The sequence below is a fragment of the Aspergillus steynii genome (genome assembly GCF_002849105.1).
Source record: "Aspergillus steynii IBT 23096 chromosome Unknown P170scaffold_7, whole genome shotgun sequence".
NCBI lineage: Eukaryota > Fungi > Ascomycota > Eurotiomycetes > Eurotiales > Aspergillaceae > Aspergillus > Aspergillus steynii.
The window spans coordinates 1,228,287-1,256,253 of NW_020194404.1; the positions used below are offsets into that span (position 1 = coordinate 1,228,287).

Sequence of the window (27,967 nt, forward strand, 5' to 3'; positions counted from 1 at the left end):
AAAAACATGCCGAACAATGTCCGTCCCCTTACCTCTTCAGCTGCATCTCTCCGCGGCCTCCACCCACCATGGCCACCCAACTCCGGAACTTCATCCTCGCAGAGATCCAGAAATTCCGGTCCACCGCCAAAGATGTCGTCACGTCGCGCACCTGGTGGTACCCCATCCAGGGCCTGCTCTACCTATCCACGCACGAACCCCTCCGGCGCCCGTTCCTCTCGCGCCTCGGCCAAACCGTCACCCTAGGCGTCGGCATCACCTCCGGCATGTTCTTCTTCACCTACCTGCCGCAGACGGCCCTGCTGGCACTCACCAACGGCCCCTGGGCCCCTATCTCCGCCGCCTTCCTCGTCGTCTCCGAGTCCGCCTCCCTCACGACCCTCGTCGCGCGCTGCTTCTCCCTCCGTGACTCCCTCACTGATACCTTTGACGCGACACTCCTCGCTAAAAACGCTGATTCGCTGGTCGCGGAGGGCCGCAACATCCAGCCTCCGTCGCGTGGCCACGATGTCGTCGCGCGCCTGGGCAACCTGGTGAAGCAGCCGGTTGAGAGTCTCAGGCCCGAGGCGGCGCTGAGGGCCGCGCTGCTGCTGCCGTTGAATCTGGTCCCGGTCGTCGGCACGGCGGTGTATGTTTGGTTGCAGGGGCAGAGCGCAGGCCCGAGGGCCCATGCGCGCTATTTTCAGCTGAAGGGGTGGGATGAGAAGAGGGCGAAGGAGTGGGTGCGTGGCCATCGCCCGGGGTATACGGGGTATGTGTCTTTCTATCTCTCTGGTTCCTGGGGTTCTTGGGTTCCTGGATGGGGTCGGGGTTGGGTAGATTTGCTAATGAGTGTGCAGGTTTGGTGTCGCCGCTGTGGCGCTCGAGATGGTGCCGTTCTTGTCGTTGGCGTTTGCGTTTAGTAATACCGTTGGGGCGGCGCTTTGGGCGGCGGATTTGGAGAGCGAGGAGAGGTCGGATTCGTGATATGGGTGTAGTTGGTTTAGAAGGGAAGGGTTAGATGGATGGGTGTAAGATTGTTGTATGATGTGGATGTGGATGTTGATGCTGACTGCTAATTTACTAACCTTCAGCTGTATTTTTACTAATTGAGGCTTTTGTGCTGCTCTGTACCAGATTGTTCAGCCCCCTGATGGTTGACACTCGGACATGTCATGATTAAATATGATAGCTAAGTCTATATGCATGAAGTGGTTATCATACAAGATCTAAAACATACAAGTCACAAACCCAGTGAGTCAATATACTGGAAACAAAACATGTTATACCCACGCCAGATGCATCTGTACAGTCACCAATTTCCATGTCGACTACCGCTCTGCACCCACCGATCGAGGGTCCGGTGCGTCTGGTTGGAAATCCTCCGCTGCAGGAACACACAGCGGGCTGCACCCCAATCGGCGGAAGGGGAGAGGGCGGAGTTTCTCGCCCGGACACCGCGGCCCCTTCAGTCCGTTCTCATACGTGCTGCAATCCCACCATTCGATCCATTCTGTGCGGGCGATCACGAAACTCCGGTGACACACTGTGCATGACCGCCCGCCGCCGTCTCGGACAGCCCTCGCCCGCCGGAGTAGCCGCAAGATGAGTTCGGGGTAGTCTTCCATCTCCGAATCTGGGATCTGATCAAAGTACGGCGACTTGTTGAAAGAGACAAGAGACACTTCACGGAGAGATGGCACCCTGGACTCGGACTCCGGCTCGGTCGGTCTATTCATATACATGTTGGTTTGGTCCTCTCCGACGGGCTTCCCCTCCATATTGAATCGACGAACGCACCCGGTAGCAACATGGATTGGGGCCCAAGCTTCTTCCGGGGCGGGTCCTTCATACTCGCAGAGCTTCAGGGCTCCTTCTGGCGAGTCTGGGTCTGTGCCTTCTGGCGAATGCCATTGGGCAATGTCGGCGTCTTCGATCTGCAGGAGGGGATTGGGCCGGACCGTCAGATGCTTCAGATCGCCTTTCTTGATCAGCCAGAGAAATTCCCAGGGAAGACACTGCAGGCGGTTGACCGAAAGGTTGACCTCCTGCAGCATAGTCAATTTCCTGATCGCCGGCGGGATCTCGGTGAGCTTGTTATTGCGCAGGCTGAGTACTCTCAGCGAACCCAGCTCAAACAGCTCGCCGGAGATAGCGGTAAGGGAGTTGCCCGCCAGAAACAGGCGTAGAAAGGGTTCCAGTGAGCTGTACACTTCTTCGGAGATCGGGGGCTCCTTGACCGTCGGCAGCTTCGTAAGATGTTGCAGGGGTCGCAACAAGCCCCAGGGAACTGTGCGCAAATTTCCACTACTACAGAGGCCCGTTAGCAAGACAACAGACGCACTGATTACAGCCCGAGGCGCCTACCTTAGGTCAACACTGTCTTGCCCTTTTTCCAAGCAATCGTTGACAATAGCCCGCGCCAGCTGGTGTTCCCTCGACTCTTCCGACCTTTGGAAGACGGGTCGCTGCTGTGTGATCATGTGCCCCTGAGGTCTGAATCTCACGCCAGAGTTCTTCGTCTCTTTCAACAAATCCTCACCCCAAGTCGAGGCATCCTCCGAGGGCAGCAGCGAATCGGCACCGGACTCGTCACTGCCCATCCACACTCCACTATCAACCATGCGCTTGTCTTTGAAATCCGCCCGCTTTCGCTTCGGATCCTTCACCATCTCCCCCCACCACGTGCCCCGGTATCGTCGTTTCCGACTCCCCGATGGCACGGGAGCATTGTAATTCTCTAGGCCGGAGGCAGGAATATCATCACTTGAGAATAACGCGGGGTCGCTAGAGGGCTGGCTGGAACGGTCGTCGAATCGCGACAGCTGGTACGTCTTGCGAAAAGTGCCGGCGCCAGATGAGGCGTGGGGCGCATTCGCCGGAGAGCGGTGGCGGATGCGAGGCGGGGGAGGTAGAGGGATCTCGTTCTCCATGGTATAGTATAGTTCTAGTATCGCGAGGTCCTTGGCGACCGATACGGGATACTGTCAATGGCGATCGCGAAGGTCAACTAGTTTGGAGGGGGAAGTAGGATGCGGTGGGAAGTGAGAGCGTGTAGGGAGAGAGACGGCGCGTGGTGGGGAAGCGAATTGGTTCGCGGCTGTCAACAGCTGCAAGAGATAGAATCGACGAACGGATCACATCACCGGCCGCTGGTCGGATGCATGACGTCCGAAAGAATGAAGATCGAAAGACCGAGACTGAACTGCATTCTGTTTACCCGAGGCGCGTCGACGCGCCGCGCCAATCAGCGGGCCCGCTGATAACGGAACTGCCCCTTTCGGTGAACCCGCTGATCTTTGTCTAGATTTTATCTGAATCTACGGAAATCCAAGGTATTCTTACACCAGATCGATACGAGATAATGGAATAAAAAAAGAAAAGAAAAGAAAAGAAAAGAAAAAGAAAACGCCGGAGAAAATCAAAAATAAGATTCGAAGGTGCTACCCGGGTTCGAACCGAGGCTCTCAGGATTCGTTTCATCAAAGCCTGATGTCCTAACCACTAGACTATAGCACCCTACATGTGGTGCTGCTTCTCAATTTACTAATCTGATACAGAAGTTCTCCATCATCAATTGTCTTCCCATCCCACTGTTCACTAAGTTTTCCCTTTTTCTTGGCGGGTCCATCTTCCCTGGGTGGGATTATTTCTCCGTTTTCGTCTGTGTATAAAGTACCCCCATTATCCCCAAGATAGCGTTTTACGCTCGGGGGAATATTGGTGACATACTTGTGAAAGTAAACAAATCGCCTTGGCTGTCGGGAAATATCGATTTCGAGGTCACCCTTCATCCAATCGACAAAGGAGTTTGCCCTCATCGGGGCTTCCCCTGATGAACTATTGGGGAAAACGTGCATTTTTGGTCCATCGTGGAGCTCAAAGCACACACGAAATGCTAACCGCACGGCCGGGTCATCCCCCCGCGCTTCGAGCGCCCACATGTGAGGATGCCTATCCCCTATGGGTCGGATCTCAGGGAAAACAGTAAACCTATTCCCGTGTTGGTCTTGTTTGATGTTGTTAAGACAAGGCGAACGGACGCGAAGGACAATATGATGACAGGTAATAATATACTCTTCAGTATATTCTTCGGTATATTTCTCTTTCCTTCGAGTTCTATATACCTTTTCCCCGCTAGAAGCTCGATTTGGGTCTTGCATTCTCGTTTTGATAGATATGATTGAGTCTCTCGCTTAGGCATAATGAGTGGGCGGAATTCCTGTCCAGATAATTCTTGGGAATAAACCTCTTCCTGGGAAAGCCCATCGGACTCTTTCCGTGACAACTCCAAAAGCTCCAAGGCAGCTTCTTCGTCTGCAGAGTGGCCGGAAGCTTCGCTGACAGTCGCAGGGTTCATATTTTCTTGCTTTGCAATGGGCTCATTCCCTTTCTCAAGATTTAACGAGGTATACCATCCCCTCATTTCCTTCATCTTCGATTGATCAAAAACGCCAACAATCTGTTCCCGGGAGGGCTTGATGATGTTTGTCTGCTTCTCATAATCTCATAATCGGAAGGGCATCTCGGTAAGACATGTAAAATTATTAACATGCCCTGAAACAGGGAGCGTCCGATTTTCACAGGCTCTTGGATTTTGGAATTGTCTGAGATTCCCTTGGTTTCCAGCCAAGTGCGGAAAGTTGGGTGATTGTTTGTTATAGTCATAATTGGATACTTGCCATCCCGTTCATCACGATATCTCCGAATAATGGCTAAATGAATCACTGTAGAGTTTGAAAAGTATCCGGTAACCCCATTGGTTCTGGTAAGAATAGCGGCCAAGTTAAGGACCTCTCCCATCCTCACAGAGCTAGACCACTTGTTCTGCCATAGTACATCTATTCCAGGCGCCTCAACATAGATGCGCCTAAGTCTTTCATTTTCAATTTCAACAAGTGCCTGGAAGTTGAGTCCCCGTAGAAAAAAAGATTAATAGGCCTGATATCAGCGGAACAAGAATCTATTAGAAGATCGCAAACATATTGCCCGGCCAGTATTATAACCTTCAAACTTGTGCGTCTGATCGGATCAATATTGGCCTTTCGGATGATTGTTCTCTCGGTGGAACTGGAAGGCTTTCTATCGAGGCAATTCAGATCAAACTCTTGGTCACGAAAGCTTACTGGCCAGACAAGCGAGTTCAATTCTGTGAAGCCACTTTGTCTAATGCCCCATGGCAGCTCACTCAGTTCACTCATGGTTTCTTTCGTTGACCTGGAGAGTGCGTGTTTTCCAAAGCCGGGCTCAATAATTATGCCGATCTTGGCGTCGTTGCTTCCAATTGGCTTGACCAGGCTTAGATCTCGGCCTGTTTGGCGCCTTAAGTCTTCTGCGCATCGGACTAGAACTTGGGAAAAGGTATGTATTTGTAGGTGTTATCAGGGTCAATGATCTTCATGAGTTCCCGGATCAAGTGACCAATGATTGACTTCAAGGAGGAGAAAACCTGGCATAGAGAGAATATTCGACCAGTTAATTGGTAAGTAATAAGGTCAGTGCAGAAAGAAACCTTACCAGAGAAGCCGTCAGGTCTGCTTGAGCAGAACTAGACCTATGGCTTTGGTTGATTGTGCACGCTGATTTCAAGTGGCCTTATTGGTTGCAGGAGTAACACTTTCTGTTCTGGAGGCATCTCGAGGCATGGTGGCCCTTTTCATTGCAGTCTGGGCAGATCTGATCTGGACAGTTGCGTTCCTTATGTCCGAACTTCCAGTAGAGAAAGCATCTTGGAGTCGGACACCTATTTGCTGTGTGGCCAATTAGGCCACAGTTTTCACACACGTTCATTTCCCCGATACGCTTCCGAGGAGCCACCAGTCTGGTAGGATATGTCAGAACCGACGGGTTGGGGGATATCCTAGGAAATACACAGGGGAGACGAAGAAAGGATAGGGTGGATAAGAGAACAAGGCAGACAATTAGGAACAGTGAATTATATGAAGAACCGAGGTTCATGCAAGGCTCCTAATTATGGGATGACAGAGAATGGAAGGAGTCGATGTCCATGGACTGAAATAATCAGTCGACCGTGGTACGTCTGAGGTATATAGGGATGTTCATGTTACAAGTAGTTAGTGGGTTGGGCTATGATCCCGGAATAGGTTTGACATCGAATATTTACATAAGGGACACAGTAATTCCTCGTTGTAGTGAATCAAACGGGGCGCCTAAAAAAATTCGCTATATCGAGGATTCGGTCAAACCAAAATCGCACTTTTTGTAATATTCTACTAAAAATACCAGTTACTTATATATCTATACATACTTCGTGGCTTTTGAATATATTATCTTGTTTATAGAAATACAATGTTAAGTGTTTTTTTCGTTAGTTAGCTATAAAACCAGTAGATCGGATAAGGTTAACTCTAAATATATACATATTTATGTATAGAGGGGTGGGTAGCAGAATCCCCGCAGTATAAACCGCTTGCTAGGAGGATTTCGTTCGGTATAGCGAGGATTTACTGCACTATGTGATAAATTTCAGATAAAGATCTGAGACACAACACTTGATAGATGCGATGCATTCATCACTCGGGTGCTATAGTCTAGTGGTTAGGACATCAGGCTTTGATGAAACGAATCCTGAGAGCCTCGGTTCGAACCCGGGTAGCACCTTCAAATCTTATTTTTTGTTGGATGAGTAGACAACCGGCGGTGAGGGACGGCAGATTGAAATATAAATTCCTTCCTCATTGTTTCTGTATCTAACAACCTACACCGAATGCATTGTTTTCATTAAAATCGTACATTCATTATTCAGTCCATAGGACCACCAGTGTGCTGTGGAGCTTTGATCTCGTTGTGTGAAAACACAACACCCCTGGCCGCTTATGTCCGTACTGCCCTCCCGTACCTACTGCCTTCTTGCTAGACCTAGGTGTAAGGGGCAGCCAAGAGTAAAGTATCATCGTCACCAGTAGCCCACGAAGAGGGCAAAAGACCCAGCGATCAGAGCAGCCGACATGTTGGCATCGGAGATGCTCGCCGCTCCCGTGCTCAAGGGAATGGAGGGAGTTGCCGAAGCGGTTGAGGTGGCAGACGTGGAGCTTGCTGATCGCACTGAAGTGCTCGCGACAGCGCTGGAGACAAATCCGCTGCTGGAGGGGACAGTCACGCTGACGGGGAGGACATGAGAATTGACGGTAGTCGACGCAGCGTCATCCGCAGATGTCACAGTACTGACTCGGACAAGAGTCTTGGTAATGGTGTTGGTCAACGTCGAGGTGGAGGTTTCTGCAGCGACAAACTGGGTCGCGGCCAGGCAGAGAATAGACGAAGTGAGGGCGCCGAATTTCATAGTTGCGGCGAAAGTGAAGTGGTCTTATAAGTTTAAATAATGATATAGTTATCCGGCAGTGCGATAACAGCCCTGTGGGACTAGAAGAGGCCGATGAGTCAATATAGACAGGTAGAATGTCAAGTAAGGATTGAATGAGACGGCGCGATGCCGGACCGGCGCAGTGTGTCGCAAAGGCGAAATGAGTGACTGGCGATTGCAAGGTGTCGGGACAAACTAGGAGGCGCAAAGGAGAGAGCGTCTCGCCGGAGGGGCAGGTCTTGATTATTATAAAGAACGTGGGGGGAGTGCTTTGCTCCAGACCGAAGAAAAAGAATGCGACAGGGCGACAGTAATGCAATGCAGAATGTGCGACAGGGACCGTCGGGCTAAATAGGAACTAAACATAATGCGACAGAAATTGTCAACACGAGAGACGGTGGACACCCCTCGGTCCCAATCCTTCAATCGCATCCCTTCCAACGGGCCGGGAAAAAAATCCTCGTCCAATCGCAAGGGATTTCCCCTGGCCCATGAGTTCGGGGAGCGATTGGACCAGATGGAATGTTCATTGTTATTACTTATTTCTGAGAACTGGCATTTTGCAGCCCCGTCGTGCGTCAACATCGGTGGTCAACTATACGAGGAATGAACAAATCACCGACAGCCCTGCCCAACCATGGATGGATCATTGAAAGGACCGGAACCCTGCCAGGAACCAGCGCAGCGGCAACTGAGCTGGCAATGGGCATTACTGATGGTGTTGATTCTGGATCGCCGATCCTTGTTCTTAGTGGCGGTTGGATCGGGATTTAGGTTCGGTTCCTGAACGACTTGGTCAGGCACGCTTTTTGTTAGGCTGATCCGTCCAGATCCACCAGGGAAATTGGTGTGGTTCAGTCTCATTCATGCCAGATGTTGTGCTACGCTGTCAATAGCAGTCTGATAATGAGACATTCTTCTTCTTCGAGTATTCTTTTGCTGCAGCTGCCCGTGAGGGCGCTTCTTGTCACTTCCGTTGTCTCTCGACTGTTTCACACTACTTTCACAAGGCTCGCCCTGGATAATCCCTGGGAAACTAAGTTAAATTAGTGAAAAGAAAAATTCGGTCTCGACCCTCAACTAGTCGACGCTAAGAAAATATGACGCAGCAGAGGCAAAAAGAAGACGAAAAAGAAAAAGAAAAAAGAGAAGGGAAAAAAACCCACAGACCTCTGAGTGAGACACAACAAAGATCGGCTAATTTCCACCCAGCGAGGCGGACAGTGGGACGAGTCGAGGGTCTTGGCCTGACTCGATTCGATTTGCAATTCGCAACTCGAATGCATTGGGACTCGTTGATTCAATGATGAATCTGCCGGGGTTTCTTGGAGAAATCACGCATTGAGGGGTCCAGTCACCTGACAAAAGGGTCTCGGTCTCTCCGGCCTCTTGTCTGACTCTAGATCCCGGTAGAATTTGAACATCTTGCGCAAGTCGATGGATTATGATAGGCTGCTCGCTCTGCGCTTTGGGCGAGGACTTCGGTGACCTGCTTGAACCCCGCACGCCTGCGATTACGGAAATGGGGTTGTTAAGATGCTCACAAGAGATGCAATTCGTGCCGGCCTACTTGTTGGGAATACGACATCACTACCTGTGTCAACCAAAAGAAAGCTATACATCACTCCTGGCATGCTAACGTGCGCAAGGGAAGGGCAGTTCAACAAATGGAGGATTGACCCAGCGATTAAGCGGCTAAACACGCTGATCACCGGCTTTGATGACCAGTCATTGTCACCTACACCTGCAAGGCTGAAACAACGCCTTCGTTAGCACAACGCCTCGAGACTTTATTCCTTCAACACCAGATATCAAAGAATACCCAAATCGTTCGTGATACTCGAGACGTTTCGTGGGTATCTTCATAAAGAAATACATTTCTCAAATGGTCTAGACTTCTAGAGCTTCCTTGCGACATCATCGGCAATGCAAACGTCAGACAGGGCTGGACCGCTCCAGGCAAAATGCGACGAAGGTTTTCTTTGTCTCCTGGTCAACGGAAGCTTCATCGGATATCCCGTGATTGAAACATGTCTCTATAGTGTTGAGAATATGTACTTTGATACCTGTCGAATAGAGAATCTCCTGGGGTTCTCAACCTCCCCCCCCCTGTGATGATTAGAATGATGAATTGGCTGCAAATATGAAAGGACTAGCCAGCTAATCTTTGCTCGCATGGCTTGAACTCGATACCTCGATACCTCGATCACGAGTCAACGGCAACTGATGGATGGAAGGCCGTGGATTGGGCCTGGCTCCTGGGACACTTGATAAAGCCTAGTCATCGACAGGAAACGGCGGACTCGCTTGTAATGAGTAAACCCCTCAAAAAATATTCATTGTTACACCGATTTCCCTCGTACCCCAAGTGTTGACGCCCTATCCCTACGTCTTATATGAGACGCATTGACCGATCTATATATACTAGCCTAAAAACCTACCAGAGAATCTGTTCAGACCCCTCTATTATCGATTCGCGCGATAAACTTTCGGATATCATTTATTGTGACAGGCACTACGCCTTCTTGATAATCATCATAAAACCAGCTGTTTCGAAGCAAGTGATTCAGCTACTGGAAAGAACCATATATCACAATGAACAGGTTTGTGCGACTTGATGGGTTCAATCGTATCCCAGGCGCGAGTTCAGTGCCGAAATATACTTCCGAAAGTATGACGAAAAATCGTGTTTAGCTCAGTAGGAAAGACATGCTTCTGACAGTTTGATACGCCATGTAGGACGATCGCCATAGCAGTCCAGATCCGTTAACTACAGTTGAGTTTACTCCATACTGTGAGTACTACTGACTGCTCGGATTCCCCTTGACCAAGTCGCCCTCCATCTTTCTGGACTGCGCGTGAACAATCTTCTACGTCCTCACCCGTCGATTCATAGTCATTCTTCATTAAATGATTAGCTTGTTGAAACGCCGAGAGACGTCACATAACCAAGCTCGGCCACCTCCAGCCCATCTCGATGCTTAAATTATATGTACATTATGCAGGGCCTCAAGCGGTCCTAATCCCTCAGCGCCTCCGTGGCTCAGTTACCACCAACCGCATTCTCGCCACCACCTATCACGAAGCTGTATGGAATACAAGCTGAGATAGATACTATTGTACAAATGACCCCCCTCAGTGTATCAACTGCCGATCCCGGCGCGCAAGGGCCATATAATCGATCGTTTAGTCGCGGGCAGGTCGCAGAGGGCTCTGACGGGGAAGCATCATCGGGGGTCCCCGAGCGCGGAGCCAGGCATCGTTGTGAGGTCCTTCGGTACGGATGACACTGCCGATAGACATGAAGAGACTAGTTGGGTCAGTAAGGACTTAAAAGAGTAGGACTAAGCAGAGCAGACTCCAATAGCCAACTCGCCTGGCTAAGTCGAAAGTGATTAAACGTACCCAAAGGTGGCTCCGGATCCAACCATGTATTTACCCAGAGTTCGCATAACTCCGTTAGGTCCAGCGCCATACTGGAAGATGGTGACGGTTCCTGAGATTATGAGTGACTGTCGATGTTTACGCTTTAAGAGTTGCAGTAGCATACCGATGATGAAACCCATGATACCACCGACGGCTAAGAAGGAAAGAGAATTAGGAAATCCTCCATGTTTAGCGGACATGACATAAACTTACTCGATCCCATCATGGCACCCATCTTCACTGCGGAGGAGTTAGTCGCTTCTTTTCATAGCAATAGGAGACAAGGCAGAGTACATGTGCCCATGAGTTGTGCGCAACATGCTCTATTGTTCTCTCCAACAAATCTCAATCAGTCCTGGGATACTCACTCTTCTCGAAGGTCGAGGGACCATGCCCTTGAGGAGGACCCGCAACGACAGGCATATTGGAAAGCTTATAGAGCTAAAAGCCGAAAGAGATGCAGTAGGTATAATTAGAAGCGTTGAAGGGTCGCCAAATGAAAGGGACCTGCAGAAAACTGCTTGTTCGGGACTCCGTTCTTCCACGGGCTCTTGCAGCGAGACAGACAGACAGACAGACAGACAAGAAGCTGCCGCGCTTTTCGGCGCCGTCGAACGATTGGAGGCCCGAGGCCATTCCGAGGCCACGTGACACCGCCTACCCGATGGGGCAGTCGTTAGGTAAGCCGGCACGTGTCCCGCCCCGGGATGGGATTCACGTGACTGGGAGCCTGAGGCGTTAGGGAGCGTGAGCTGATCCTCTTTCCCGCCTGCAGTGGCCACCCATGCGATTGTGTCCTGGAACAGTTGACCCCCGAGTGTCGTGTTATTGCTGTTCTGGCGGCTTACCAAGCCCGTGCAAGGGGGTAAGGCCATTTCTTGCTTCAGTTTCGCTCTGGTTGTCCGACGGACAGCCTGTCGGTCGCTAGTTTCTCAGGCTGAGTCTGCCGACCTCCTTGATTCGAGGACTGCCTGCCACCTATTATCATTTCGTCATCCGTTTGATTTCGATCGTCCCCTTCTGTGCTTCGGAGGTATGTCTACTGCATCGACCCGGGTCTTGCGATGAGAAGCATCTATGCTGTCGCCCTTCTCGCCAACCCTCGGAGGGCCCGCTGTTTATCTGACGCCAACGGGAAAATGCTAACGTGACTCTCGGCTCCAAGTTGCTAGACTTGCGGAAAAGTGTGTTTCGCGCACCAGACGCTGCATTTCGCGCCCCTTTTCGATTCTCCTTCCGATCCCAGCCTCGAGGCGATTTTCCTTGGACTGCCTTATTTTCTTCCTATACCCGAACGCGCTGTTTATTTACGGGGTTCATTCACTTGCGCTTGCGTGGATGAGATAGGATCGCCCCGGAACACTTATCGAACCTACAAACAAACGGTTTCCGGTCCCCCTTCTCCATGACTGCTGTGGCATCACCACCTAGTGTGCAATCGGGGCCTCGCTTGGGATGGTACGACTCTAGCAACGGAGGACAAGGAGCCCTGTCTTCGATGAACGCGGACGAAGTCTCTCGGATGTTTATGCCACGGAAGACCGTTCAGCGATCGAATTCCTCTTCTTCTCTGGGATCTAATTCCTCCACGTCTACAGTAACCACAAACGCCCAGAATACTAATGCCGGACAATCGACGAACCCTGAATCTGCTACCTGGTCGTCGAAGAAGAAATCATCGAGGAACATTTGGCCCAACTCCAAGTCAGAACCTGTCTCTGGAGTGAGCAACGCACGTCCTCAGGTGATGCCGGCCTTCTCATCGGGGCCTGTCGCCGCCTCTACTATGTCTGCGATGCAACAACCTTCCAACATTGTTCCGTCTCAGCATATGATCCAGCCCTCTCAACAAAATGGCGTTCGCGCTGGGAGCGCGCCCTCGGGGGAACCGCCCGCAATATTGACGCTGTTGCCTATGAATGGCACTTTTGAAAAGAAACAGATCAATGTCCCTTATTTCCCTGAAGTTCTGCGAATCGGTCGGCAAACGAATGCGAAAACCGTGCCTACTCCTGTCAACGGTTATTTTGACTCGAAGGTCCTTTCCCGACAGCATGCCGAAATATGGGCCGATAAATCCGGGAAAATCTGGATTAGAGATGTGAAGTCATCGAATGGAACCTTTGTCAATAACCAGCGACTGTCTCCGGAGAACCGCGAGTCAGAGCCCCACGGGCTCCACGAGAATGATACGCTTGAACTGGGTATCGACATCGTCAGCGAAGATCAGAAGACTATTGTTCACCACAAAGTCTCCGCTAAAGTGGAGCATGCCGGAGTTTATGGAACGATACCGAATATCCTTGATCTCACGCTTGGTGACCTAGATCCTGCGTCTGGAAATGGACTTCTGCCTTCTCCGCTCAGCCAGCCACTGTCGCATCTCCGAGGACGCTCGGGGAGTACCATGAGCAATCGGAGTGCGCAGAGTGCTGCTAGTAGTCAGTTCAATGCGCTGCAACAGCAGCGCCAGATGAACTACTGGAACTCTCCGATATCCATTGAACAGGTTGTCAAAAGACTTACAGTATGATGGCCCCACTCCCTTCTGTTAAATGATTACTTGCTAACCTGTTTGCAGAGCGAGATGAAACAAGCCAAACAACAATCTCAGGAACTTCGCCAAACCGACGAATTTTTAAATACAATTATGAAGCCCGGTCATATAGAAAAAGAAAAGGCCAAGCATTCTCCGCCTGAAAGCACCTCTTCTCGTCAGGTGAACGGAAGGCCGAAGATGCCCCGTGTCGACTCCTTTTCGCGATTCTCTGATCCTCCGGCACCTCCCCCTCAGCAGCCTCTACCCGAAAAGCCGGATGCGCTGCCGCGAAACGGCGCTGATTCTCTGTCGCCTCTCAAGCGAACGGAGACTGAGAAACCTAAGCTGGGAGCTGGGAATTCGCCCGTTTCCCGCGATTCGAGCCAGATAATATCTCTTATTGAAACCCTTGCATCTACTAGAAAAGAGCTTGACAGCCAAGGTGCCCGTGTCAAAGAACTCGAGGCATTGCTGCTCCAGGAGCGCAACGCCCGTGAATCTGCAGAGGAGAGGGCGCGGAATCTGGAGATGCAAAGCAAGGAGAATCACGAAGATGGCGTGGCATCGTCTGATGAACAGCCCGATGGCGCCCTGCATGACTCGACAGAAAAGCAAATCTTTGAAGGGCCTAAAGTCGATGAAATGCCCGCTCAACCAAACCCACAGGAATCGGTGGAGGCTGGAGACTTGGAAGATGATCAGGCGACCAAACTGCAACATCGCCTCGAGGCGATGATGGCTGAGATGGAGGAAATGAGAAAGCAAGTCTCCATGTTCAAAGATCGCGCGGAGAAAGCCGAGACCGAGACAGTCGAAACGCGCAAGTCCTTGGGTGAGATGATCGAGACGCTTCGACGAGAGCACGCAGAGTCTCGAGCTGGCAACATCCCTGAGGCCCAGCCAGAGGATTCTCCCGATGTCCTCGAGACTGCACCCATTAGCGAAGATGCGAATGGCCATGAAACCAAGGACTCTGACCTACAACCGGAGAAGTCTGTGCCCGTGTCCCCAGAGAACGGTTCTGGATCTCCTGGTCCAACTTTTGCCACGCAAACGCAGCGACACGATGTCCTGCAACAGTCAAGTCCATACGCATCGATGCTTGGCGTGGTGCTATTAGGTGTAGGCCTAATGGCCTATCTGAATGGGTGGCAGAAGATGGACAAGTGAACTCGCCGTCCTTCAGTCCTTCAGCTCAGGCAGCGTCTTTTTTGACGAGGGACATCCTCCGATGACCACATCCAAATACCTTCGATCCTTCTCGATTTTCATTTTTGACCTTATCTTTTGTATTTTGGTACATGCCCAAACACGGAGTTTTACTGGATTTTCTGGGGTTTTACATTCTGTCTATTATTGCTGCTGACCTGCTTTTTGTTGATTTTCGCAGTTATGCTTGTCCATAACTAGCCCGACTTTCCCTCATCCTTCCCTTTTTTCCTCTTCTGTTTGTGCTCAAATATCATTCTTCGCAGATGGCATGTTGTTCCAGTTACGATTTCCTGGCAGCAGAGGCCCGTTCTTTTTTTTCCTTCTATGTTTATGTCTCTTTCTCGTGGGCAGATCAAAGTCATGTCAGGCTCTCCCCGCCTTTGTGTATTAGTCTTATCATAGCAGCATCACTTCCCTTGGCAGTTCCAAAGCGATGAATGACTATTTCTATGATTTTCTTTTCATCACCGACGATGGTTTTCATTTGGGTTATCCTTCTTTGTTTATGGTCCAACATGGATTGATTGGCCGGTGCTTTTCAGAAATACCCCGGTAGTGGGATATGATTCAGGGGTTAGAAGGGTTGATATTGGTTGAGCAGTTTTTGATACACGCTTCTAGTTCTGATTGTGCTTTATTCTTATTCCCTCATTGGTTTTCTCTTGTTGTATGTGTACATAGTTCAGCTTCCTCACGCAAACGTTTTGCATTTCTGCAATTTGCAAATCATTTTCTCATTCCTTGGTTCAGTTCTAAAATTCCGGGCCTTGCGGTGACGGCCTCAGCTTTGTTCATATGGCATTAGCATATAAAAGATACACTGTTTTGAATGCAACCTAATAGTCCCATTTTGATCAAGATACGGGTTCAACCTCGCTCAATCTGGACGTAATAGATCACGACTGAGGCATCTGATCCTGCGCTGTGGATAGGCGATCTTGGATATTCTTGTAAATATCAAAATGCGGAAGCGTAATGTCTTCTCAAGCACTTTCCTGGAGATGCCGCATGCGCATCAGGGTTTTCGAGTCGGCTGAAGCTCGACTTATCGAGTTGATGGTAACAGAAGCATGGTTCGCGCTCCAAGCCAGAAAAGGGCGTTCGTACGGCCCCATAGAAAGGACCGTGTCGAGGAATTAGCGCAGCAGCAGTGCAGTGTATCAGGTGGATGTTCCATATCGCAAAGCCCGATGCGAATATCATAAGATCATAGATCCGAATTGATATCACCCTGCGATTCGCCTTCCTTTCCTTCATTTCAGAGCCACCGCGACCTCAACCATATTTACCCATCGAGTCCTCGTCTCCGGCAACTCCTCCTCGCCCAACTTCGCCGCCGCATTCGCCGCGCGCTTCCGTTTCTTCGCCGCAGTCTTCGACCGCGATTTCGCCGTCCCCTCCTCATCTCCTGCGCCCTTCTCCTCCCCTTGCTCTTGCTCCTTCACCACAGCCCCCTCCTCAACCTCCTTCCTCGCCTCCTCATCCTCAACCACATCATCCACAACCAACACACTCCCCGTCTTCACCCTGACGCTATACTCGTCCGCCCGCTCCTCAAACCACCTCCCCACACTCAGCGCCTTCTCCATCGCCCGCCCCGTCGCCTTCACGAACACCTCCTCGCGACAGAGCTGCTCCCCGCTGCGCGCGATGTCGCCGAGACGCTGCCGATCGCGCGCCTTGCGGTCCGAGAGGTCCACGGACGCGGTGGCCCGCTTCTCGGCCTGGCGCAGGAGCTTCTGCACGCGCTTCACGGCGCTCATGAATGGGGATTTTGTCGATACGTAGACGGTCTTGGGCACGGTGGGGCCGGCGTAGGGGGATGCGATGGGGGCGTGCGGGATGGGGCGTTTTTGAACGCGCGCGTCTGGGTGGGAGGTTAGTTTGTTTGGGGGTTTGATTGCCGGATTTGCTTTTGGGATTGGAAGGGATGAGGAACAGCTTGGTTGTTTGCTTGCTGGCTTACATTTAGGCAGTTTGATCATGTCTTGGTTCTTTTTTTCGAAGGTGAGGGAGTCGGTGGTTCGCGATTGGGGGTTCTTTTTCGGTGGTTCGGTGGGTGTCATTTTGGGTGGTTGGGCCATAGCGGGAGATGGGTTTTGTTTCTGGAGGAGAGGGAGAGAAATCGTATTCTGTAGGATGTTGAGGTTGGAAAGGTTGGATGTCGTGGAACTTCATTGCAGATTCAACGCGGAGGACTGGAGACGGAGTTGCCTTTTCGGGTATGTTTGCTTGGTTTGCACATGGGCCTGGTGCCCTAAAGACTTCTATGGTTGAGAGTCTGCGGTTACACTTGGTTAATTTCTCGATATGGAAATTATTGAGTTCCTATTACGTTTGCCAAGCTTGGTTTATCTTTCCAGCCGTGAGTCTCGATCCATTATGCTTTATCGGGACTGTTTCGATCGAAGTCCTAGTATAGATGTCTAGTAGATATCATCTTACGAGTACGACTAGTACCTTGTCGCGAATGGATAGGAATACTTCGAACTATGAATATTTTTTGATAATATAAAAATAAGATACATTGATCAAGAATATGCCACAGGGTTCCAAAGATGGAATGTAAATGCAACAAGTCATCGTTTATCGTGAATTCCATCATGTCGTAGAGAGATCGTCAAAAGTGGGTCGTAAAATAAAAGGACGTATTTTCGAGAATGAATATGTAGATGAGAAGTGAAAAGAGTCACATCAACCCGCAGCATTTGGCGGAATCAGTTGGCTCGATTGTGAGAAAGTCTTGCGCCCTGGTAGGAACCAGGGTGTGTTACGACGGGTTCTTTTGGTAACTGTCACCACTCGCGGTGACCCTTGAGCGACTACTGGAATCGCTTGTAGTTTGGCTTCTTGCAGCTTGGCTTCTGGCAGTTTTGGCTGCAGGGTCTCCGAAGTACTGGTGTGATAACGACGCCGAACCATTGCTTTGACCGCATTGGTGATCTGGGCGCGGAAATGAGGCATGGTGTTCTCATCTTTAGATTCGTTTCTGGTGGGTGTATCGCCGGAGACGGCTTCTTCTTCGCCACTCATGGCGTCAATGCTCTGTCGAGCATTCTCCTGGGCGGCCTTCACGGATTTGCGATAGACGTCGTGGTGGCCGAGGCATCGACGGAGGTCAGGCGAGTGGGACATGGATTCTCGCTGGAGTTTGCCATGAGAAATGGCGGCCAACTTGCCAGGACCAGAGGCCTTGGCAATGGGAGGAATGCGAGGGTTTAAGCGAGGCAGTCCGCGGCGGACTATTACCGGAATCTGAGAGGCTTCTGGACCGAGGGACATGGCGAAGAGGAGATGATAGTCATGTGTCTGGGTGGCTTGGACTCTGCACTGCTGAGGAAACAGACATGAGCAAGCCAGGGCCCCCCTGCACGCTATATAGGCGCCGAGAGATCCCCCTCCTGAGGCTATCAGATCGCAGCCTTTTGCCAAAACCGGAAGTACCCAAGGGCTTGGGTCGTCGCAAGGACCAGAACTCTATGCCTCGAGCTTCCAGACCGCGGATTGGCGTCGCTGTCAATCACAGTCCGAGTCCTCTTGCGGGGTCGAACGTGGCAAACCTAGCGGGGTTTGAGTCGCATCCTCGCCGTCTGTTTGGCTGTCGGCTTTGACCGGGCTCTGGGCGGGCTCTGGTGGCGTGCAGAGGGGGTTTCCCAAAGGATTTGGCGTACCGATGCCATGGTATGCATCCACCGGACCCACTCTATACGGCTCTTGAAGATAGAGTGCGACTATCATGTCCCTGGGGAAGCTTAATCTGAGGATGATGATTTGTGGAAAGACCTCCTTGTCCGGCCGTAACTCCTAAGCGAAGCACGGCCACACGACAGAAAAAGGAAACAGGGTCTTCGACAAACCTTGCGTCCCTGTCCTGTACCATGTCTTTCACGTCGGATGCGAGAGGCAGGAGACGCCATGTGAAGCCACGGGTGTCTTTAGGCGCTTTGTTAGAGTCGAGGCGGGTCGAGACCTCTGCGGGAGAATTTCGACAAATTCTAGTAAATGGGCTGATGCGATAACCTCGGGAATTCTAGGGATCGTCAGCAGAATCAGAGCGAAATGGCATAGCCACAAAATATGATACAATATTGGCTCTCTCGTTGACGATGAAACGGGGAGGAAAGATGTCGACGTCATTGACTACGACGACTGCCGTCTGAGTCATTCCCCCGTGAACTCTTCTGGCCCAATAAGAAGTGGAGAGTTTCTTGAGCTCTCTAAGCGACATGAGGAGTCAAAGTCAAAGTTCACCTCAGTTCCTTACAATCACTTTGATTCTTCTCTGGTCGACCCGTGGGCGTGGAGCCTAGGGTCAGTCTGCGCACCGGAAGAACCAGAGTACTAGGTATGATGTGAAAATTCGCTAAGAAGCTTATCATGGTCTCGGCAGGGCCAATTATGGAGATGCTGAATGGTTTGTGCCTGCTAACGATGTCATGACCCCGCAGTGCAGTGCATAGTTTTGCATTCAATCGAAGCTAATACCTCTATCCCATTGGGGCATGAGACGACGGATACCTTTTGCTAAAGGTTCAGCTTGGGAAGCAAAACCTGTGAAGCAAATCCCTGAGGTGCAGGTTCATGCTATACGGACAAGAGCCCAGAGTTCTTGTCCGAGTTCGCTGGTCTGTGCCATTGACGGAAATGCGAGCCTCGGGATGTTGTTGAAGTTGTCCAGACGCCGCCAGTCCAACGAAGCTCCACACTTCCAGCCAAAGAGAAGCCGCTGACAACCACAGCAGAGGAAAACTGCTCTACAGCTTAGGCCGTGTATCTTGATTGGCTGCTCTCTCGCCGCGCCAATGCCCTCATGGGCGTGGCTTGCAGGTGCTGCCTCTTGGGGAAGGACTGGCGTCGGCGTTTGGTGATGAGCGCACTGTGGCTCTTGGAAACGGGATATGCTTGGGAGTTTGATGCTCGATGAAGTTGAGTCGAATGCATGGAGTCTAGAGGTTCTTTTATCTACCTCCAAACCCTCGGTAGCTGTCAAACCCCGTAGTAACAGTTAGTGGACCGTGCAATTTAAGTAGGTTGGATGAATGCCACACTAATTTAGCTGCATTAGGCTTCCCGAGCTATACTCTACTAGTACTCGGATTTGGTCTTCACTATGATCTAGATGCCCATGATCTTTGCCTGTCAGTATAACCGAGGCAGAAGACGAGTGGCGAGCATACAGAATTCATGTCTCCTAGATAGGAATCAGTCCCAAAATTTCGGGGGTGGAAGAAAATTTGGAAAGGCTAAAACTCCATAAAAAACTCCGATTTGAGATTAAATTTGGACTATATCGGCTTCTGTGCCATGCAAATATATCGCTCTATCTTAACTCAAGAGATCCTGGCTGTCTTGTATGGCTTTCTTCGTTTTGGTTTATGAGTCTTCATTTGCCACCATCATTAGCAGCTTGAGAGCTCCATCTGACCCGAACAGTTCCTAGTAGTATTGTACAATGATAATGGTTTAACTACCATAAGTCCAATGTAACTATCTCAACCTCCAGGCTATGTAGCTGGGATATCTTCGTTCCAATTTGGATCAGCACGAGGAACTCTGTGGGAATTTTGGCTTGTAGTATGGAAGATCCCGTTAGAGTCTAAAACAGATTTAACAAAACATACCCCTATAATGTTTCTCAGAAATCATTCGTTACCGGAAGTTTTGCATTTTTTCCTGGGTAATCTAATCATCCATTGTATAGAATGGACAGAAAAGCGACACGGCACCGTATCTGTAGTGTCCTCAGAGCCGTAAATCCCATCCTCTAACGGAGTATTGCTAATATTTATCCTGGCCAATGGAATATTCACTTTCTCTTCTGATACTCACCAGCAAAATATGCAGGCTACCGGATAGTGCCACAGGATGAACATGATGAGTTGCTATATAACAAAGAATCGGAATGCCCTCTGGCGGGCTGGCATTTCTTGCACAACCCTGAGATGACATTTATTACAGGTCCATCTAAAGAACGGTAAGCACAAACTGCACTGCACTGGGCGTTCTCTGAATATCAGGGCGTTCGTGAGAGGATCTCCAAAGCCGCTAGAGTGTGCATCGGGCGCTGATTGGACAGTCGCCAGTTGTATACGGCGTTGGTATTCTCAAAGAACAGAGCGCTGTTTTCACTGTTGTGCTTCCTTTTGACTGTCCTTTCTTCTTGAAATCCCTCCAAAATCATTGAGAAGACTTTCCTCCATCCAATTCTTCCTTCCTTCCTGGTTTCCCTGGATACTATCCCAATTGTTCAGGAAATGCTGCTCATCATGCGGGAGTTTCTGATCCTCTTTCTGTTCATCTGGGTCGCTCTCTTCTTGGGATGCTACTTGTACTACCTTGTCTTTTACCCAAGAAGGAATGACCTGGTTACAGACCCCATGGAATGCCGCACAGTCATTTCTGCCAGGGACTTCAGAAAGAACCACAACCAGCTCACGTCCTATCAGTCCCGAGCAAAGCACAACGAGAGGCTTTGCACCGTGTACGGTATCGAGAACTCTTTCACCACCGTCGATCCAGCCTATTCCAATGAATTTGCCAATTTCGCCAGCGGACTTCTGCTTCTGCAGCCAAATCAGTGGGAGGGCCTGACAGTTACCGTGAGCGACAACATCAGGCGATGGCTTGATGAACCCGTACCATCTAGCTCATACAAGCTTTTCGTGCCTTTGAATACCATGGTGCAATCGTTGACGTTGAAGTTCATCTTCCTGACCCTTTACCAGGATACGCTCGATGCCAAAGACGCCGCCGTTATCGAGCTGGCAGACGCAATCAACTGCACCTGGGTCGCAGCCAAACGAGGATGCAATGTCCCTGCCTTCAAGGACAATCACTACCTGCAGAAAGCTCTGGCCCCCATATTCCCTAACGTCGACCCAGCTGACGAAAGAGGCAACCCTTTAAACCGGATCCTCCCGGGATTCGAAACGATCTGGCGCGTTGTCTTGCGGCTGGTGCTCGAAATCGGCTTCCACCACGACACAAACAGTCTCCTCTGGAAGACGACCCTGATCAATTTCGCGCAGAAGCCAACCAGGACCCAGTTCATGGCTGCAGGCAACAGCTTTCTCGTCTCCGCGGAGCATCTCGTCAACGAAGCATTGCGCCTCTATCCACCCAAGCGACGGATCTACCGGTCGTTCCAGGAGGACGACTCCAGCGAGACAACTACATACGGCGCCGATGTCGAGGGATGTCATCTGGATACTAAGATCTGGGGATCTGATGCCTTCGTCTTTAACCCGATTCGGTGGAAAGGCTTGACGACGGCTCAGGATGCGGCGTTTATTCCATTTGGCACCAGCCCGTTCTTGTGCCCGGCTCAGGCCTCGTTTGGACCAAGGGCTATTGGATTGCTAGCGGGCTTGATCTTCCGTGAGCTCAAAAGCGAATGGATACTCAACCAGGGAAGTGATGGTGTGAAAGTTCCGCTGCTCAAGGGAAGACTGAGCAATGAGGGGAATGCATACAGTGATCTGTTCTTGGTCAAGGATAAGGACTAGAATGTCTGTGCTTAGTTTCCTTGTTTTTCTTTTGTTAGAATGAGTCCAACCTGTGCATAATTTTCAAGGACTAGAGGTTGCATCTTTAATGCTTCCAAGCTTTTGTTACTGTTGAATAAATCTTTTTTTCTTTTTCAATTTTCCTTTTGAACCTATGGATTAAGTTGGTAAGGTGTATTCCATGACTGTCCCCGGTCACTGTAGACAATAATGCGACATAGAAAGACGGTACCCGGATCCATGTGGAAAACCGATTATGTTTCATATCTCATTATTCTTCTATCATTGATAATATTTCTTACAAGTTACTCAATCCCAAGTCTCGTCCGCTGCATACTACATCATTCTACTCCGTAAGAACTTAAAAATCCTTTTCCATGCAGGTCCCAACAACCGAACCCCTTACAACAAGGATGTGCTTGTCTGCATCATCCTTGCATTAGCATTCTTACTTAGGAGTCCTTGCATCGTATGTGAGACAACCACCATACTCCGTAGTAGATCCGAGACATGCTTCGCGGAGAATAATCCGGCTTTTTCTTCCGCCGTTCCTGGCAAGATGGAACTTGTGGTTCTATTTGAAACTCGAGAGAAAACCTTCTAGGTTCGAAGCTTCGATGTAATTGGAACAGGGAAGATTTCTCTTTCAATAATAGATAGAGCACCGTGAATTTCAAATGTAGTCCTTAGGAACCCAACACCCTTAACTAAGTGCCTACGCCGTAGCAGAAGGCTAAACGTAGAAGCCATGAACTGATAAGCGATGTCATCCTACAGAACGTCTTCAGGTCACTTATAACCCCTTACCGGGGTTTATACCACCCAATGTCTCGGCATTCAGAAAGCTTCCGCTCCTGAATCAACTTGGTAAGACGTTCGGTACACGTCTGGAACTGACTACGAGCTTCTCGAAATAACTTCTAAAGATATACCTGACCCCGACAATTGGGTCCCGTCAGTAAGCGAATACTGGGAGTACCATAAGGGGAGCAGTGCACGGGGGGGTTTGGGAGGAAGGGATGGCTCAAGGGGAATAGAACTGGTGCTCATTTGTTGGCGAAGGGGAAAGAAAGGTTCAACGTCATTCGGCTTGACTAGAAATTGATTGATCTACGTATTTACCAAGCAAAGCAACATGCAAAGGTTACTGCACAGTACTTTTTTTCTCTCTCTCGAAATTTGATCGAATTCTTGAGTTGGCACCTATTCCGCAGTTAACCACTCGTCGACCTACCGTGAATGGTCCCTGCAATTTTTGTACGGAGTTTTGTACTTGGTGTTTCAGCTTAACAAGGCATAAGACCCTTAATGGCGGGAAGGAATCCCCGTGGCCTGTCAGACACGCCTGATAATCAACGTGAGACTCACCACGGCATGGAAAAGTTGATTCCAACTTCCAACGTTACGGTCTTCCCGTTTAACTGACAGCCCCTGTCAGTGGCTCTCGATTGCATCATGGCGGAAGGACCGAAAGACCCCCTTGGGATGCAAATCATTTGCGACCGGTCGCGCAGAGAGCTGTCACTTTGTCGTGGAGCCCAGGAAAATACTCCCGTGGCGAGATCATTGATCCAAACCAAGCACTGCGTCGATCGCTGGACTTTTGCCATCCGATTTGTCGAGAGGGCTGCGCATAGTCATGTATGATTTCTCGTCGAGCGCCCGATGTCAGAACGTCATGGTCCGAGACCAGAACCACGGGCTGGCGGTCGAACGCTGTCTGGGCTTCTGGATCTGCGGTTGATCGATATTAGGGGATGGATGTTGCGTCATGGGCCACACTCGGTTCAGGAACGCGGCTCAAGGGTTGACGTTACCCACGATCTCTTGTAGACTATTGGCGTGTGGACTAGATGAATGTCTTATCGTGCCGCGAATACGGCGATAACGACGAGTCTCTCTGTTCGGTGGATCTATTGGAATCTTGGTTCTAATTTTGTCCTGCGTGGGTGACTTCCAACTGGGCCTTTTGGGGCTTGGCTGGACACAACCCCTCGTGGGAATTGTGATATGAACAGTCCTTTTATTTTCTTTTTTTTGTCGTATTTCTTCCCCAAGTGACTCAAGTGTCTTGGGTGGGCTGCCGGGGTCTCACTCTGGCTGCCTGGTGGCAGCGGATGTGGATGAGATTGAGGTAAAATCGACCTGTCATCTCATATACGGAGAACTTGACCCAAGGAATTCCTTGTTCGTCGTGCATAAGCTCGAAAAAATTTTCATTGATATTGGTTTCTGCATTCAGATACATGCAGATAATTGCAGCGAGATCCGACAGGCACTGCGTGTTGATTGGATCCTCAGTGGAGCATTGCAAGAGGTTCCGGGGTGAGACTCGATGCGAGTTATTGATTGGACCATGCTGTGTACCATCGGACCTGGACAACCAGGCACGGAGTCCGATCGAGTCCTTCGCTCGCTAAACCGTTCGTTTAATTCAGCCAGCTTCAAACGGTTCAGAAAAGGTCTCCGTATGGCCGGCAGGAACAAAGGTACCGAAGCCACCGAAGGACCAAAAGGACGAGTCAGGAACGGGCTAGGTAGCTTAGATTGTTTCACTTACAACGGTGGCAGACGGAACCCCTCAGGAAGGACCCATTCAGGATGGAGCCAATGAGTTCATTTCCATGGTTATACGGAGACTGGAGTAGACTGGCTATTCGGGCTTCAGTCGTTCCCAGCTTCGCCCAAAAACAAGAAACCGTCGTGATCCCAGCCTCCGGGGAACAGGAATGCGAATCTATGGCCTTCGACCAGTGTCTACGAGTCCAATTGCCTCGATCAATGTTTCAAAATCGCATGATCAATAGTAACTCGTTAGTGTGTTCCGCAGATGTCAGTCAGGGATTGCGTGTCCCGACCGACCCACCGAGGGTTGACACAAAGTACCCGAATAGTAATCAGTCATGAACCGTGGATTGGAAATCGAAAACCCCATTTGAGAGGATGCATGACGGATCAGATGTGCTCGATCCACCTGCGAGGAGAGAGAGAGGGAGGAAGAACGATGTCGAGCGTGAACTGTATGTAAGTACTTCTGTCGAGCAGCAGCCACATACACCACGATGCATGAGCAGGAACTCTCAGAACGACCTTTTTTTTCGTCGTTTTTTCTTTTTCCTAAAAACCTTCCCTTGCGTCCAGGAAGCGTCGCGCGAAGTCCGGGCTTGGTTTAGTTCGGAGACTAGAGACGGGGCTTGTCTTCCGAACGGTCCAACAGTCTCCAGCCCACTGGGGCGCGGATTTAGTTCGCTTTTACGCGGAGGCCTGGAAGGGCAACGGACTTTCGGCTGATCCATCGTGTGGCAACGGCCTTTGCCATTGGGCACCGAAGGCTTTTGTAACGGGGGTTTTTAGGAAGGTTTATGCACGGGGGAGTTCCAAGCAGCGGGTGCAGCAGATAAACCGAGGCCTTCAGGATGGAGGAACTGAATGACTTGAATTACTTGACAGAGTCGAGAGAAGTACTCTGTCTACTGTAATAATGCATGTCCAACCGGATCGTCTTCCACGGACTCGACACTCCGTAAATATTAAATAAACAAGAAACGAACGGGCGCCGGTGATTGGCAGGGGGCGAAAGACATCCATGGAACCGGAATCGCGGAGTCGATCGATCCTGCGGTGGATTCTTGAGGGCGGCGAGAGTCTGGAATCGCATTAAATCACTCGCTCCAAGACCCTTCTGGTTCCTCTTCTTCTACTCCTCTCGCCCTTTCTTGACTGTGTTTCTCTCTCCTCTCTCTCGTCTCTCTCCCCTCAACTCCCTTGGATAATTCAATCAGTTCATTCCTTCAACCCCTCTTCTCCCTGCCCTTCCCTAGGTTTCACCCCGTCCACACTCGTTCGCGGAGTCCGATCTCGCCAGTCCCCCACTTAGTTCTTTTTGCATTCGACGCATCCAAAGTAAAAAAAGAAATCGCTCCAGTCCCTCGGTCTTTTTGGTGCCACCCTGGATCGGCGGATCTGTTTGCTTTGACAGCAACCCGACGACTCCGAGTACTATTGCTTCCCGTGCAACCCAAATTCCCTACAGATCAGATCCAATCATTCCACTCTTGTCTGTCCATCTTGGTTCCGTGCATTTGGAACTGTCCCAAAAGAATAAAGAAACGTTGTTCCCGTCACTATCGATAATATCGATAACCAAACGAACAAGACGAGGTCCGACCGTTCATACGTTTGCCCTCCCACTCCCACTCCCACTCGAAGACCAAAGGGATAAACGCCTCCTTGTCTCCCTAGTCAAGGAGTCCCGACTCAGCTGCCAGCCAATTGAGCTGTTCTCGAGGTGCAGCTTCGTGCTATGGAGACACACGTTACACGCAAGTGAAGCCAGCCGTCTTTACAAGCATCTCTTATCGACTTGACTGCTCTGCACCTCCCATCACGTCACACACGAAAATCTTCTGGGCCTTTCCCCCTTTCGCTCACTTCCAGCCCTCTGGATCCTGCGGTCTTATATCTCGACGTCGTAGCACTTCTCTCTCTCTCATTCTCACATCTTTGCATTCTTACCTTGTTCTACCTCGATTCTTCCCGCCTCGCTACAATCCTCCCCACCCACACAATGGCACACGCACCGGAAGAAATTCTGGACAACCCAGATGGCTCGTCCTTCCTCTGGATATTCGAACATTGTCTTCGGTACCCCGAGACCTATGAAATGCCTCTTCGCAACATGTATGCATTGAATTGCAACCCCACGAGACAACCGCCAGTCGCACCCGGAGTCCCCGAGACAGCCTTTGCCAATCGCGCCTCCCACTCGTCGAAATCCTCGGAGTCATCGCAGGAGGCCGGGTGGGGCCGTGATTCCGACTTTCGGGCCATGCTAACCCATGAGATCTCCCTCAAATCATCGCAACCCTGCTCGCTGCCTCCTACTTTCCTCACGACGTTTCTACGTCGCTGCTTCGCTCAGGAGCTGGAATCTGTTGATTTCCCTCAGGCCCTGACCGGTCTGGACTACCTCAAAGACCTTGAGGTTCGTCGCAAGAAGGAAGTGGGCGCCGCGTTGCAGCGTTTGGAAGTGCAGCGTGATGATCTCCGCCCGAATTCGGAGTTTCGAAAGAAGTACCCAGGCGTGGTAGCATGGATCGACGGCATGAACGTGAAGAACCGCAAGATGGAAGCGCTCTATACCCAGATCTACATTGGTCTCCGTCGCTGGACTCTCATCAATGAGATGCTTATGGAGCCATTCAACAGAGCCAACTGCATTGCCATGCTGAACACTCTGTTTCCTCCTGTCACCGATGGGACGGTCACTCCCACCTCGCAGTTGACTCCCCAGATTCTCAAGTCTCAAAGAGACGGGTTCTTCCGGTACATCTCGGCCATCAACAACAACAACGCCAAAGTGATCCTTGACAAGGTAATCAGCCAGGGAGCCCCGGAAGGCGCGGACAACGGGTGGCCGCTGGTGCGAGACGCCCTGGACAAATATGTTCGGACAGCCAACGAGGTCATCGACGAATGCGCGACGGTCAGTGGCCCGGCTAGTTTCGATAACCTCGAGAGTTTCGACAGCCCCGAGGTCACCGAAGACTTCTCTTCGACCCGGGGACACAAAGGCCGCAAGGTCGACTCGGGCATTAGCTTTGGGTCGTCCGTGGTGCTACCCTCTCCCTCAACCAACGACAGCAGCAGCAGGGCAGAAGACATCCTGGATAAACCGCTGCCCCCATCACCCACCCTCAACACGCCCTACAAATCGGGCGGCTCTAAACTAGAGCGGCTGGCGCGCGAGATCCGCAAACTCAGCGACAGCGGAAAAGTCAAGGGCCTGAAGAAAATGAGATCCACCAGTGCCCTTGGCGTTCGCCCGGAAAACATCCCGGGCAAGACCGTGGATCATGCGTCCTTCTTTGAAATTGACGAGCAGAAGCGCAAGAGGTTGATTTGGGAGGCGACAAGCCGTAGAAGGCCCCATTCCAAACAACCCAGCGCGGACTCTCTTCAAGAGTGATTTGATTTATTGAT

General features: G+C 50.6%; 11 protein-coding genes and 2 non-coding genes across 13 annotated transcripts; 6 read left to right on the top strand and 7 right to left on the bottom strand.

Moving 5' to 3' along the window:
- Positions 1-39: 39 nt before the first annotated feature.
- Positions 40-1,196, top strand: P170DRAFT_389841 (EI24 domain-containing protein). Its single transcript, XM_024845883.1, has 2 exons — positions 40-751; positions 840-1,196. Exons 1-2 carry the CDS (start codon positions 69-71, stop codon positions 964-966), a joined length of 810 nt encoding a protein of 269 aa, XP_024701029.1. The 5' UTR covers positions 40-68; the 3' UTR covers positions 967-1,196.
- On the bottom strand, positions 1,143-3,129 carry P170DRAFT_439457 (leucine-rich repeat domain-containing protein). The gene is made up of 2 exons (XM_024849835.1): positions 2,347-3,129; positions 1,143-2,289 (listed from the first exon to the last, which is right to left on the bottom strand). The coding sequence occupies exons 1-2, from the start codon at positions 2,910-2,912 to the stop codon at positions 1,311-1,313; spliced, it is 1,545 nt and encodes a 514-aa protein (XP_024701030.1). The 5' UTR covers positions 2,913-3,129; the 3' UTR covers positions 1,143-1,310.
- A 288-nt stretch (positions 3,130-3,417) lies between these two features.
- On the bottom strand, positions 3,418-3,498 carry P170DRAFT_t169. Its single transcript has one exon. It is a non-coding gene; the product is annotated as a tRNA-Gln (tRNA).
- Positions 3,499-6,519: 3,021 nt separating this feature from the next.
- P170DRAFT_t158 lies at positions 6,520-6,600 on the top strand. Its single transcript has one exon. It is a non-coding gene; the product is annotated as a tRNA-Gln (tRNA).
- A 69-nt stretch (positions 6,601-6,669) lies between these two features.
- P170DRAFT_439458 (uncharacterized protein) lies at positions 6,670-7,665 on the bottom strand. Its single transcript, XM_024849836.1, has one exon. It carries the CDS (start codon positions 7,280-7,282, stop codon positions 6,896-6,898), a length of 387 nt encoding a protein of 128 aa, XP_024701031.1. The 5' UTR covers positions 7,283-7,665; the 3' UTR covers positions 6,670-6,895.
- Positions 7,666-10,258: 2,593 nt separating this feature from the next.
- P170DRAFT_439459 (MGR2/ROMO1 family protein) lies at positions 10,259-11,424 on the bottom strand. The gene is made up of 5 exons (XM_024849837.1): positions 11,098-11,424; positions 10,943-10,969; positions 10,854-10,883; positions 10,709-10,799; positions 10,259-10,613 (listed from the first exon to the last, which is right to left on the bottom strand). The coding sequence occupies exons 1-5, from the start codon at positions 11,150-11,152 to the stop codon at positions 10,490-10,492; spliced, it is 327 nt and encodes a 108-aa protein (XP_024701032.1). The 5' UTR covers positions 11,153-11,424; the 3' UTR covers positions 10,259-10,489.
- A 710-nt stretch (positions 11,425-12,134) lies between these two features.
- On the top strand, positions 12,135-14,438 carry P170DRAFT_365068 (putative cytoplasm to vacuole targeting Vps64; the record flags this gene model as incomplete). Its single annotated transcript, XM_024844683.1, has 2 exons — positions 12,135-13,256; positions 13,311-14,438. 2 exons carry the CDS (start codon positions 12,135-12,137, stop codon positions 14,436-14,438), a joined length of 2,250 nt encoding a protein of 749 aa, XP_024701033.1.
- Positions 14,439-14,942: 504 nt separating this feature from the next.
- On the top strand, positions 14,943-15,370 carry P170DRAFT_250961 (uncharacterized protein). The gene has a single exon (XM_024843024.1). The coding sequence runs from the start codon at positions 15,043-15,045 to the stop codon at positions 15,283-15,285; it is 243 nt and encodes an 80-aa protein (XP_024701034.1). The 5' UTR covers positions 14,943-15,042; the 3' UTR covers positions 15,286-15,370.
- Positions 15,371-15,588: 218 nt separating this feature from the next.
- P170DRAFT_466966 (ribonuclease P subunit p20 family protein) lies at positions 15,589-16,546 on the bottom strand (the record flags this gene model as incomplete). Its single annotated transcript, XM_024852449.1, has 2 exons — positions 15,589-16,347; positions 16,447-16,546. 2 exons carry the CDS (start codon positions 16,544-16,546, stop codon positions 15,734-15,736), a joined length of 714 nt encoding a protein of 237 aa, XP_024701035.1. The 3' UTR covers positions 15,589-15,733.
- Positions 16,547-17,174: 628 nt separating this feature from the next.
- On the bottom strand, positions 17,175-17,762 carry P170DRAFT_478672 (uncharacterized protein; the record flags this gene model as incomplete). The annotated part of the gene is made up of 1 exon (XM_024853583.1): positions 17,175-17,762. The coding sequence occupies one exon, from the start codon at positions 17,760-17,762 to the stop codon at positions 17,175-17,177; it is 588 nt and encodes a 195-aa protein (XP_024701036.1).
- Positions 17,763-17,996: 234 nt separating this feature from the next.
- On the bottom strand, positions 17,997-18,708 carry P170DRAFT_478673 (uncharacterized protein; the record flags this gene model as incomplete). The annotated part of the gene is made up of 3 exons (XM_024853584.1): positions 17,997-18,284; positions 18,358-18,510; positions 18,565-18,708. 3 exons carry the CDS (start codon positions 18,706-18,708, stop codon positions 17,997-17,999), a joined length of 585 nt encoding a protein of 194 aa, XP_024701037.1.
- Positions 18,709-20,857: 2,149 nt separating this feature from the next.
- Positions 20,858-21,985, top strand: P170DRAFT_364475 (uncharacterized protein; the record flags this gene model as incomplete). The annotated part of the gene is made up of 1 exon (XM_024844642.1): positions 20,858-21,985. One exon carries the CDS (start codon positions 20,858-20,860, stop codon positions 21,983-21,985), a length of 1,128 nt encoding a protein of 375 aa, XP_024701038.1.
- A 4,567-nt stretch (positions 21,986-26,552) lies between these two features.
- On the top strand, positions 26,553-27,953 carry P170DRAFT_364948 (uncharacterized protein; the record flags this gene model as incomplete). The annotated part of the gene is made up of 1 exon (XM_024844674.1): positions 26,553-27,953. One exon carries the CDS (start codon positions 26,553-26,555, stop codon positions 27,951-27,953), a length of 1,401 nt encoding a protein of 466 aa, XP_024701039.1.
- Between the last annotated feature and the right edge of the window lie 14 nt (positions 27,954-27,967).